This window comes from Trachurus japonicus, chromosome 16, assembly GCF_045865225.1.
Source record: "Trachurus japonicus isolate A0001 chromosome 16, Traja_1.0".
NCBI classification, from domain to species: Eukaryota; Metazoa; Chordata; class Actinopteri; order Carangiformes; family Carangidae; genus Trachurus; species Trachurus japonicus.
In genome coordinates, this window is record NC_140922.1 from 18,787,572 (window position 1) to 18,800,666 (window position 13,095).

Sequence of the window (13,095 nt, forward strand, 5' to 3'; positions counted from 1 at the left end):
GATACTCAATCTTGGAAATGAAACACTCTCACCACACGATCCAGATCAGTAGCTGCTGAGTAGCTTTTGATCATATGATAAACAGATTCCTCAGTTATCATAAAAATGTCAATGTTGAGTCAATTAAGTCTGATTATCGCTCGAGGTGATGATAAGATATATATCTCCATTCAATCTACTTCTCATGATTTCATATGCTTCAAGTCTTTCAATAATGCACGACCTTAAACCAATGACAGCGTCTGTAACATCTGGAGAATATCTAGACTAGAGGTTGGATCAGCAGATAAATTAAGACTAAAATGTTCTTCTGAAAATGGCAGAAAAAGGCTGAATAATGATAACAGTAATAGCAGCTAACAAGATCATGTTTACTTCTTGATTAGCCAAATAATCCTTTGGTGTATAATATGTTGAATGCAGTGATAAACTGTCATTGTGTTATCATTACGGCCCCCCTCATAAACTTTTAGTGAATTGAGATCATTACTAAAGAAACAAAGAGGTTGTATTAAAACTGTTTTAAACTGCATTTGATTTTTTCATATATCCAGAACCTGTTAGAATGAGATTACATTGATTTAATTGGCTTGTTTTACTTTTTAATCAGAACAACTTCCTTTATTACAAGCCAACAATAGACCTACACTGAGATTACAGTGTTGAAGGTCTCTGTGCTACTGGTTGAGGAAATTGCATTGAGGGAGATAACAACGGTGGTGGTAGCAACCAGCAGTGGTGTAACATCCCTTTGGCAGAGTTCACAGGAGATGGATGGTACACGTGGTAATTATCAGCCCTCAACACTATGTTAACAGCAGAGTCAAAGACTCCCACAGGAGAACAGGTGCTGCACTTATCACCAACTCCAATCAATCTGGATCATGCTGTAGGCTTTGTGTGTGTTTGTGTGTGTGTGTTGTGATTATCATGTGGAAAGAGCAGGAGAAAGCGTTTTCTGTCAGTGTCAATGTTCAATTGTGCGTAAGTGTGTGCATCTCTTTTAAACAGTGTTCACTTGTGTTTACGTTTGTATTTTTTGTGTGTTTGCTCTTGAATGTCCTTTGTTCAGTGTAGAAGATGCTCCTCTGTGTTATTGGTTATTGGGTGTGCAAAGAAAAATGTAGCATAGCTCCCAGTTCCCTAGCAACCCCTTATAGTTAGAAAACTGCACCCTTTTCTGTCTTTGTTTACTGCGAATGGCAACAGTTTGTTATTGATGTTGTATAATCTGAGCTTGTAGTCTATTTTAAAATCAGTTTCTACTGTGTTGGAAGGCCCATTATTTTCACATGATGGTCTGCGGTCACAATAATAGGCCTTGGTAGGGTATTTACTGACTTTGATGTGTTGCTGTGGAGGCTAAAATGTTTTACAATTGGTTTTATAATCTTGCACCCAGCAGACTGCACCTAAAGTGGTTGGAACATTCCGCATTTGGTTCTTTGTTTACCTCTCATTCAGACACTTCTCTCTCTTTTATCTGTCTTTATTATTGCAATAATGTTGTATCTGCAGAACTGAAATATCTCCCTATTTCTCTCTCTCTCTCTCTCTCTCTCTCTCTCAGATATGACGTAGGTCAGGGCGAGTGGGTGTGCTGCAATGTGCGTATTCAGAAGATGTGCCACTACCCAGTGTTTGGGCTGAAGGAGGGGACTCTGTACCAGTTCAGAGTTCGTGCTGTAAACAAGGCTGGACCTGGGCGCCCATCCAAGGCCACAGAGCCAGTCCTCACTGCAGACCCCCTGGAGCACACCAGGAGCATGGGTAACGCATCTCATGCACTGGCTGACGCACACTAACAAAACAGACAAACAACTGCAGGATTTGCTGATAGAGGATACCTGAATTGAAGTCTAAATTTAGAAGATACGGCACTTTTAAATCTATACACTGATCATAAACCCTAAATAAAGCTATACACTTGTGCAGTATCGTGTGGTAACCATGGTTACATGATCAATCAGAAAGTGAAAAACAGTTGAGTTGAGATTGTGTTCAATTCTGTGTATAACCTCAGCCCTTAAAAACTGACTGAATGCAGTGGACACACACAGTAACACATAGCTGATCTGATGCATCTTTCTTCTCTCATTTCCACCTGTTCATAATGATATTTGAGATCCACTTGCAGTCTTTACTGCACATATTTAATAATTTCTTCAAGAGCTCATAATATAAATGAACAAATAGTGTCATAACTGTGCAGCATCAGCATGGCCCTGCTACAAGGCCATTCCTCTACTGCTGCTAAAGTACCCCAGTGGCAACCCGATGGCATTACAACAAAAATCCCCCAGCATCCCAAGATGCTCTTTCCTCATAGATCACAGACCACCTTAAACAACGGCTTCCTATTGTGATTTCTTTCAATCCGTGAAGGTTTTATATTTGCAAAAAGTTCACCTGCGAGTCTCTGAAACTCTACTGGAGAAATGGACACTAATCTTTCAGAGAGGTGTTCAGTTTGCTTTCAGACTGTGTGACTGTGAAGATGATAGCATCAGATTCACATCCTTCACACTCATCAAACGACTCACTGACCCCTTGTGCCCAGTACGGAGAAATCTGCAGTTGTTATGCTTCTCTGCGCATTTATCCTTCTTTCTTTCTTTCTTTTTTTTTTTAAATTGTCACCCTACTGCTGCAAAGAACAGCTAACAGCATTATTTCACCTCATCTGCCTCACTTTTAATGTTACACCTGCAAAGAGATCAGCTCTACCAGGGAAAACAGATGTATACCAGTAGGTGGGTAGATGCAGATCTCATTGTTTACAGCCCCAGGATCTTGGTGCCGTCACTGCGACAGCTTCTTAATTGTATCCCAGAGTTGACCGCTTGGTTACCTATGATATTACTTTTAAGGCGATAGGTTTTGTTAAATACTTTATTCAGTAGAGGAATGAGAAAGATCCAATGAGATGTAAAGCGCATGATGGAGTGTAGGAGTCTGTCTGTGTGTCTGTGTGTGCGCGCGTGTGTGTGCATGTGTGTAACAGGGAGGACAGATGGGCTCTGGTCAGATGCTGAGGATCATTAAACACAGATGAAGGACAGACAGAAGACTGACTCTCCTCCAGCCGGCTGTCCACCCTTCCATGTCGCTCTCTCTCACCTCTTTGTGTGTCCCTGGCTTTTGCCTGTTTTACCAGAGTCTGCTCCTCTAACATTAACACTAATAGTGTTATCATGGGCTCTCATATAACTTCATCACCATTCATCTCATCCCTCTTTTTCCCCTCAACCTCCCCTCAATTTCTCTCTCTATCTGTCTCTCCTCTATTCTCAGTGGTCAAAGTGGATAGAGGGAGGACCATCACCATTACAAAAGATGAACTGGAAGGTGAGAAAGCTGTATTTTTATTCCAGTGTATAATTGTGTCATTAAAAACGGGCCATTCCAACCTCGCCACCCATGATTTCACACTGCAGCCGTGTCTTTCTGGCACCCAGGGTTTCGCCTCCTCACCCACAGGTTGCCTCTGGCTCGTGGCTTAATGCATCTTCATATTATATTTAACTACGAGCTGCAGTAATTGTATGGTTGAAGCGATAAGCATTTGTTCCATTTACAGAAGTGAAAAGAACGAAGAGTCCCTGGTGGTGTCCTGGCAAATGCACATAATGGCCTGAGGTAGTGTGAATGGCGGTGAGGAGGGCTGATAACCTTGACAACGTAACTCACAGACGGAGAGAGATAAAGGAACAGGGATCTGCGTTTGAGGAGGCAACCAGAGAAGAAATGGAAGACAGGAGGTGCTAAATATGTTTAGGTTCAGGGTCAAAGAGAAAGCATACAAAGAGAAAGAACATAAAACATAAATCATTTCATCAGCCTTCATCCACTTCAACAATCATAACATAAGACACACTCCAGACATTACATTACTCTCATGAAGGAATATTTTCAGAGGTTACATACATACATTTTCTTTTTACAGCAGCTTTTTACTGCCTTTCTGCACCAATTTACTTCAAACAGCTGGAAAGAGTGACCCTGGGTGTGTATATCTACCACCTCTGATCCTCCAGTCGATCAATTAACATGTTATATCTTCTTGGTTTACTCCATACAAAGCCAGAAATCTCAAAATTATTAAATAACACGTTGCAGGGAATTAGGTGCTGTAAATGACTATTTTATGCTAGGATAAGCTAATCGCCTTCTGGCCCTCAAGCCGCACTTCACATACAGATATGATGGTGGTCTGGATCCTCACATCACCCTCTCAGCAGGTTTCCCACAGTATAAAACTATTCCTCTAAGGTTCAGTGATAAAATACAAACATTAACTTACAATAACTCCAGTGGTTTTGTGTTAGCACACAGAAAAAAGCAACAACATAATGTCCCAGCATCCTGTCTTCACTTGATGGTCTAGCACTGAAACACAACATATACATTTATCATAGCGAGTTACACAGTGTTCAGGCTGGGATTTTGTATGCCAGTCCAGGTCCATTCATCCCTCTCCTACACAACCTGTCTCATGAAAAAGATGTGCAAAGTGTTCTTCTGTTCTGGCCTTGAATATCTCTGAGGTTACTTGATTCTGTATAGAACAATGGGAAACGCTTCACTACTTACAGACTGTGCTCGCACAAACACAGATATCAGCAGCTCTCATTTCACTCCTTTCTCTCTTTGCTCTGGAGCTGGTGTCTGATCCGCGCTGCAGCTCTGCTAAACTCTTCAGGGAAAGCAGGCAGAGAGACGAGACCTGCAGAGAGAGACAGACACAAAAATCTTCGACTTCAGACTGGATCCAAATGCTTCCATTGTCCTTGACTGACTCAGAGTGTGACTGCGTCTGTGGTGACTCAAGACTTTTTACCATATGTTATCTGGTGTGCTTTTCTATCAGGACTGGAGGTTAAATTGGGACAGTAAGGCAACCCCCACCCACTCTCTGCTTTATTCAAATCCAGCAGACAAAGCATGAAAATTCCTGATGCAAAGATCTTGACAAAAAAGAGAGGCATAAGCAAGATCTCAGCCAGCGCTTTTCATTTTCATTGACCTTGTTCTAACTTTTGCCTTAGTGGTCCTCATCTTCAACATCCTCCTCCTCCTCCTCCTCCTCCTCCTCCCTTCGTCTCTGCAGGTCAGGTCAAAGCTCCTTTCCCTCCCACAAATGTCCACGCGTGCGAGTTGAGTGACACCTACGCCGTGCTGAGCTGGACCGAGCCTGAGCCCAGAGGCAGGGAGCCGCTCACCTTCTATGTGGAGCGGGTCAGTCTTCACTCCCACACATCGACACACACAGACAACACATGCAAATGTTCGTACTTAAATATCTCAGAGCACATTTATTGTCCCCAAAACCCCTCAATGCAACCCTAACTTGTTTTTATCCTGAATTACCATTTCCAAGGTTTTAGCTCATTAGCTATAAATCACATTACTGCTGATCATTTTCCAACCAACACACTGCAAGAATAAGTTGCAGGGACTTGAAATTGGCTTGGAACGGGTAATCCATCATGTGTCATTCACTTTTTTTTTTGTAACATTTACATTCATGTTGAAAAGGGATGATGTTTTGTAAGCTCTATGTTCTGGTGATGCATTCATGTAAACTCAGACATCTGAACTCAGTCAAACAAACTTTTCAGGAGGACTGGGGATTTGTTGTCTCGGACCCTGCTGCTTTCTTTTGCAGCAACATGTCCATTAAGGTTCATCTCAGTCATTTAGGTGGTGTGATGTCCAGAGAAACCTGAATCCAAATCACCACCCGGGGCTGTTCTTTTTAAATAGTTTTTTTTTTTTTAGAGTTTTTTTTTTCACATTTACTTGAACAGCAAAATATCTCAAATAAAAGCACCAGTGATTTAAATTCAAGCCTCTCCAGACATCAGACCACTTGGATTGAGGACATGAAACCTCCATGGACAGCTCATAAAGCACTCTCTCCTCATGAATGCATGACCTCACCAAAATGTCCATGAGCCAAAATAGAACAGACTCATTGATTATCCCTCTAATGCAAGTTTTAGCTGTGTGCAAGTTGATTTTCATTTATTGAAATGAAGAGAGACCAATTGCAGCCTTGAAAGAGGGGAATTAGTCTGAAAATTTACTCTGGCTTTGGAAAATGAGCAGCAGTAATGCATGACTTTTAGTTAATGGGCTGGAACATTCGACCTCCACTTTCTCCAAATCATAGCCCCTAAGTATTCCCTTTAAGAGATTATCATCAATATATTTTTATAATGATGATGGGGCACAAAACTATTTGTGTATGTAAAAAGGGATTGCTTCTGGTGATAAACCATACTTTGCGTTTGCATCTCCCTTTAGCTCCTTATAACATCTTTCAGCTAATTGTTTTGCTTTAACAGGCAGCAGCTTTACTGTTCCAGTCCGTTTTCTCTGAGCTCTCTGACTGGTTTTGTAGGTGCAGTGGTATTTCAGCAAAAAACGAAAAACCTGCTGTATGCTATCACGTGAAGCTATAAAGAGACATGAGCATGAACACATAGAATAAGAAAAAGACAAAATTCTCTTTCACATACAAACACACACATACACTGGCATGAATATATTCAAACACAAGCCAGCACTCTAATTAGTAATACATACACTTCCACTTAATACAGGGATCAATGTTTTTGCATCATCAGTTCCTCCACTTGCTTGTTGGGTTTGTTCAGTTCGATGCTGGAACATGAGCCAAATTAACAGCAGGCTCCTAGACCACCGTACTAATTAAAGAGACAGGAGGAAAAACACACACACAAACATACACACTTAGACCACTGTGGTGTCAGTTTAACTGTGAATTTGTGAACTCATTAAAGGCACACAGACCTTGATGTTCCTCTTTCATGCTGTGCACTTAGACACTGGGGGTTTTGATTTTTCTGGCTTGAATACCTAAAAGACTTTCTTTTTTTTTTACTTCTAACAGGAGATTTAACTCTACCTGGATCTGAGATTTGAAGGTTTTGTGGGTTTAAGATTAGTCTAAACTACAGTATGTTTGGTTTTTGACTTGTCTCAGTATTTCAATATCGCTATTGCAGCAAGATCTGTAAAGAAAACTACAGCAAAAAAATTAAATAAATGTGTAGTTGTTTTTCCCCCAGGACTAGATACAAAGTTCAGGATGATGGTGAAATAACAAAAGTTTTCCTCCAACATATCGAAGTGTGGGGACTGACCTATTCTTTACAATAAAGGGCCTCAGCTCTCCAATATCAACCCAGACACACAACAGCTTCAAGCTCCAATAATCAGAAAACTGCCACAGGAAATAGATTTTTATTGGACTTTTATAAGTTACTGAGGTAATAAAACTGTCAAATCTGTCAAAGGCATCTGAAATTACTAAAGTCTGCTGCTCCACACTTCCGCTTATATAATGAAGGGAACATTCAAATATCCCTTTCGCCCTTGAGCAAGCACTCTATAATCACTGATCTCTTTGACATGTCCCGCTCTATTGTTAGGTTTTCGTCCTCAAACAGGGAGCTCAGGCAGGAAATAATGGTAATACAAACCAGAGGAAAAGTAAATGCAGAATATAAAATAGAGAACATCAATGTTTCTGTCTATGTATGTCATCATCTTAGAGAAACTAACTGACAGAGATGAAGGAAAGGTGTAAAGATGAGTCACTGGTTGTCTATGATTTACCTGCGTGTCCATTGTTTGGTTTTATACTAGAATATCTGTCTTCGGTTCCTTTCTCTCTGCTCATTTTTCTGTCTGAGTCTGGGGATTTATTGATATTTCTCCCTTCAAGTCTCTCTGCCTATCTCACCAAACTGCCAATCTCTGTTCCTCTTTGTCTGCCCTTGTCTGTACGTTAAGTGGTTCGCTCCAAAACTCGACAATCACCAGTTAAGTACAGAGTAAGGGATGGTACAAAATTAGAATGAATTATGGGACGTTTTAAAAAACATATTTGGCAGTCCTGGCAGTCCCTCGCTCTCGCACAGATTGAATCCTCCAGCATATTTGAAGGATACTGAGTAATGAACATGTCCTTGAGGTTGATAGAGCTTTTGAAATCATGTTTGTGTTTTTTCCAATCCCGCGCTTGGATCAGTCGCTGGCAGGGAAGAACAGCTGGGATCTGGCCAGTCTGGACACGGTGGTGAACTCTCCGAGGTTCCCGGTGTTTGACCTGGTCAAGGGCAACCAGTACTGCTTCAGAGTGCGCTCCATCAACAAGTACGGTGTCAGTGACCCCTCCGAGCCGAGCGAGCCCATCTCCTTGGGAACGCCACAAGGTGAGACAGAATGTGCTCTGTCATGTGCCCCTGCCCATTTATTACTTGGCCTGTTGTAAAGGTCAGTTTGATTTAGCAGAGCAGAGCTCCATCCCAGTTCAGCATTTCCCTCCTGATCTGCACCCCCTGTACAGTAGTTTGTCTGTGTTACCTGTAGCTTTTCACATGAAGATCGCAATTCAGATACTGAAGTTGTTTTTAAGTCACATGTATATCCCTGTAGTACATTTTATTTTTCAGAGCTAATCTGTTAGGGCTGCTGCAGCCAACTGCATTTTTGAGTTAGAGAATAATCTGCTGATTATGTATTTCAACTAATCAATAATTGTTTGGTCTCTGTATTGGCCCATGACAATTTATCCATTGCCAAGGTGTAATCTTTACAGTGCTCTACATCATCCAAAACCCAAAATACTGTCTATAGCTATGCTAACCTGCCCCTCACCCTACAGCCAGCAAACCACCAAAAGTGAGATCCTAATGCTTTACAAATGATCGGACCAATCAGTCAATTATCAAACCAACTAATGAATTTATTGACTATGTTTTAGCCTTACTGTTACTCTGCTGATAGAAAGTTATGTTAATTGTTCAGTTGTTCTTACCCAAACATGTTGTGTGTACCCTTTTAGTTGAACAAACTTTTCAACAATGGCTTCTGTATTTCTCAGCACATTGCTGTCACCTGCCCGTCAGTGCAGCAACATGAAACCATTGGTAGGAATGGACCATGAAAAGATGGGTCCCTCTCATGAAAACATAGCTGTATACTGGTGTGACCAGACTCTCCAACACTCCTATGGTTTATATTAAATATTGATACTAAAACAGTTAACATGGTCCTGCTCTAATGATTTTTAATCAATGATTTTCAGCCGTCATAGTTTGAACTGATTGGTTTTCGTCTGACTCCCATCAGCTGTCCCAGCTCCTGCTCGCTCGGTGATGTCCATCAGAGACACAGACACCTCGGTGCTGCTCAAGTGGCAGGAGCCCAAGGACAAAGATAATATTCTAGGATACTACCTGTACTACAATGAAACTGGCAAACAAGACTGGAAGACTGTGAACAACAAGCCTATTACCAACACCAGGTAACTGTGACAGATTCATTTGTGTTGGAATGTGTTTATTATTGTGTTTCTAGTCGGCTGCAAGAAGAATCGTTACCACTTTGCTCAGTCTCTAAATATCAGGGAAAAGTTGGTTGCAATAGATCATTATTATTATCTCCCTGCAGGCGAAAGTATTTCAGATATCAACTTTCACTCTGCCTATAATCTCTGTCTCTTCTCCTCAGGTTTACTGTGCACGGTCTCAAGACCGGACAAGAATACGTGTTTCGGGTGAAGTGTGTGAGCCGAGCAGGAAACAGCAGCTACTCAGAGGAGTCAGCCCCCATCCTCGTCAAATCGGCCATTTGTAAGTGCGACTGCCAGCTAATACAGAAAGTAGTGGCCACAAGGTTTCACTCTCCTTCAGGGCACAAGCCAAGTATCCGAGACTACTCAATCAGTTTGATGCTTTTACAAACTTAGCATCAAACAATTCCTCTTGCGGAGGTAAACATTCATCAAAAAGTATTTTAACATGCAATTTATTGTTGAAGGTTTCATTAAGATTTGTGATTCATAGAGCTAATACTAAAAAGCTCAGTGGTCTGGGTAAATGTAGGTTACAGTTAGAACAAAATACATCTTTCATGGCACCTGAGATGAAAATATTTAACTATTTAGCACCAGATGCCTTCAAATTCTGAACTACCATCATGTACTGAGTCATAGTACATAGTTAAGTAAAGTTGCCAAATAGACTTATTCATGTTTATAGTTTGGACTTTTCTTTCATCACCTCAGGAGCCCTCGCTGAGAAAGCATGTAGGCTCTCTGAGGTGAAACAGGTATAAAGACCTTGCAGGAACTTTTGTCATCGAGTGTCCTCCACATGTCTCCATCGTTACAGGAAACAACAAAGCATCTCTAGGGAAAAGGTTTTACTGACGAGGAAAAGTGTGTGTGGGCAAGTCACATTTCTAATCTTGTGTGTGGCACCACTTCTCAGTGCCGCCAGCATCGTCAGTCTTTCACGTCAGTCTCCATATGTTTTGTCATGTAACCTTCACCGTATCTCACCGCCTCTCAGACGCTGAGTGCACATAGTTCATGGTTCACCCTAATGTTCTTGGTTTGAAGCCGTGTGACGCTGTAAGAGCTACTCAACCCTCTTACTTCCTGTGTTGTATTTCCACCAGATAATGTTCTTTCTGCAGCCTGCACTACAGTACATTGATGACTCATTTTGGTTGCCACTGACTGCCAGAAAACTCTCATATCTATTCCACGACTGCCATTAGCAGAGACGTTCAGTTCTTTGTGAGGAATACATTTTTATCAAAGAGAATTTCAGCTGAATGATTCTTTCATTTTGAGAATGCATAATGCAAAAAAAGTTGATAATTAACAACTTTAGTTGTAGTTGTCAGGGAGTTATTCGCACCTCAAATCAAACAACAGTCTGGCCATATTAGTGACAGGCCAGTCATTGTTGAAGCTTTTAATTTCCTCTGGTCTTATTTAATGAGTATGCTGATCCAACTGTTGACAATTACCATATCCATCCAGCAGAGAGTCCCTGATGCCTCAGCTTCATCCGACTGCAAATTCTCTTTTTAGATGTTTAGAGAGCTCTGCTTATGTTTAAAGCATGCAGCAACGGGGCAGCAGATAATCTTTATCTCTATCCTCATCATCAAAGTGCCCCATTGATCTGTCCACATTTCTTTAATCTCTTTAAACTTTGTTAACAGGTTTGATTTCAGCTTTTTGGAGAACTGTTTTTGTAGTGCCCTTGTGTAAAAGAGGTGATATCTATCATCCGAATACCTAGCATCTAATATCTTTGCTTCCCCTCTTTGCAAAAACCCAGGAGTCGTTGGTTAGCATTCAAGTGTGCATCTTTATTGTGGCTATAAACTACATTCCCTTGGTCTAGATGAGGCCTCTGTTAAGAGGTTTCACTCTGAGCTCAGAAATCAGACTGTCGCTGATGCCTCTGAGTCAAGCCCAGTTACCAGTTGCTCTTTATGCATTAATAACATAATATAACATAACATTTTTGTTAATCAATATTTCAATGTACACCTTTTTGCTGATGATACAGTTTTATATTCTACAGACCCCTCCTCAGCCCAGGCTCTCACTCGCCTGCAGTCTGCCCTTGATGCCTTCCAACTATCACTCCTTAATCATAGACACATTTGAGTTTGAGTTTCCTCCAACAGTGACTCTGATCGTCCTGCCATTAAAACTTCAAATGGCACCCGCATTACTCCTGCTGAGTCATAAAGTGCTGAGGCTCTTGGTGTGGCAGTAGCCTTTCAAGATTCACATTCAACAGTTCCAAAAATTAAAGATCAAACTAGGCTTTTTGTATGAAATGAAAGGACATCTGTGCAGTCAACCTTCATGTCCTGCCTCGGTATTATTTAAATTGAAATTAACAGCAAAATGCCATCAAACTAGATAGAGTCTTACACTTCCCTTAGAGATTTTAAAGCCTTGTTATCTGACATTCCTTTATGATTCTTGCTACTGTTCTTCTCTATACTCTGTTTCTGTTTTTTTGTGTTATTGTTGGGCTTCTGTTTTATGTCCTTGTGATCGTCTCTTGCTCTCAGTTCTCTCTTGGAAATATAGACTGTTTGATTCAATGAAAGTTGAATTGACCTGGAAGAGATTCTGTTTCTTTTTTTTGAAAAATTCCTCCTGTTCCTCCAGGTGTTCCCTCTGCTCCCTCTGCTATCGCCCTGCTACTATGCACCGAATCAGAGATGGTGTTGGGCTGGAGGGCCCCCACCTATAATGGGGGAGATCCTGTACGTGGCTACTACCTGGACCAAGTGGAAAAGGGCAAAGAAACGTGGAGAGAGGTCAACATCAAGCCGGTCAAAGAGCGGCAGTTTAAGGTCAGTGAAGCTTTGTTGTTTTGATGTAACGCTCAGTAGATCTTTTTGGTCCAGGCTCTAATATCGCTGCAGAATGAGTCCTTATGATTTTGGAGAGCCATTGTCTTTTCTCCTACTACCACCAGCAGTTCCACATTTTTGGCTCTCAGTGACGTATCTCGACAACCACTGGTAGGAATGGCACAAAATTTAGATAATCTCCGGCTTTGATGATCCCTTTACTTTTTTATCTAATGCTCCCATATTTAAAACTACAGTTGGTCCAATAATTTGCTGTAGAATATTTCCAGTAACTAATGACAATCCCTCAATTAGCAAATGTCAGTATGCTAGCACATTAAGCTAAGATACTGAACAGGGTAAACAATAAAACTTACTGTTGTGATCATGTGTGATGTAAGCATCTATCTGAAAAACACTTCTGTTTCTAAATACAGGCCGAAGCCTCTTAATCTTGATTTTAAATGTGAATTATTCCTGGTAATGCTCCTGTCACATCATATGCAGTTTGCAGTGTCACTAGCTCTTTTGCACAGTGCCCATCACAACTTGATATAATCACAAGGTACAATAGCTACTGTAGCTATATGACTTTGGATATGAGGCTGTCAGATGAAAAAGATTCTCAAAATAGCACGTCATAAGAGAACGCAGAGAAAATAATTCAGCAGCAAGATATCTCTAGCCCCTAACCCTAACAACAAGGACCTAGCCTACTTTATAATCATACTAATAGAAGTTATTTTTATATTAAGCAGCTGCCTTTAAAATAGTGGCCACAGCCTCCACATCGGCTGTGTCACTAGGCAACAAGCTGTGTCCATGGAGACCTAGGGGAAAAGTTAAATCTTTAACCTGTTTCAGGCCGATTACAGGTGCTTCGTA

At 41.1% G+C, this 13,095-nt stretch overlaps 1 protein-coding gene across 2 annotated transcripts in view; it reads left to right on the top strand.

The window, feature by feature from the left end:
- myom3 (myomesin 3) overlaps window positions 1–13,095 on the top strand; it is a 63,901-nt gene that overhangs the window by 34,675 nt on the left and 16,131 nt on the right. For both annotated transcript variants that reach the window (XR_015037866.1, XM_085802369.1), the window contains exons 12-18: window positions 1,571–1,770; window positions 3,295–3,348; window positions 5,111–5,238; window positions 8,063–8,246; window positions 9,166–9,340; window positions 9,547–9,668; window positions 12,023–12,210. Coding sequence is in view for 1 of the 2 variants with exons in the window: in XM_085802369.1 (XP_085658495.1) it covers window positions 1,571–1,770; window positions 3,295–3,348; window positions 5,111–5,238; window positions 8,063–8,246; window positions 9,166–9,340; window positions 9,547–9,668; window positions 12,023–12,210 (1,051 nt within the window). In the remaining variant the exon portion in view is untranslated. The remainder of the gene's footprint in view (window positions 1–1,570; window positions 1,771–3,294; window positions 3,349–5,110; window positions 5,239–8,062; window positions 8,247–9,165; window positions 9,341–9,546; window positions 9,669–12,022; window positions 12,211–13,095) is intronic.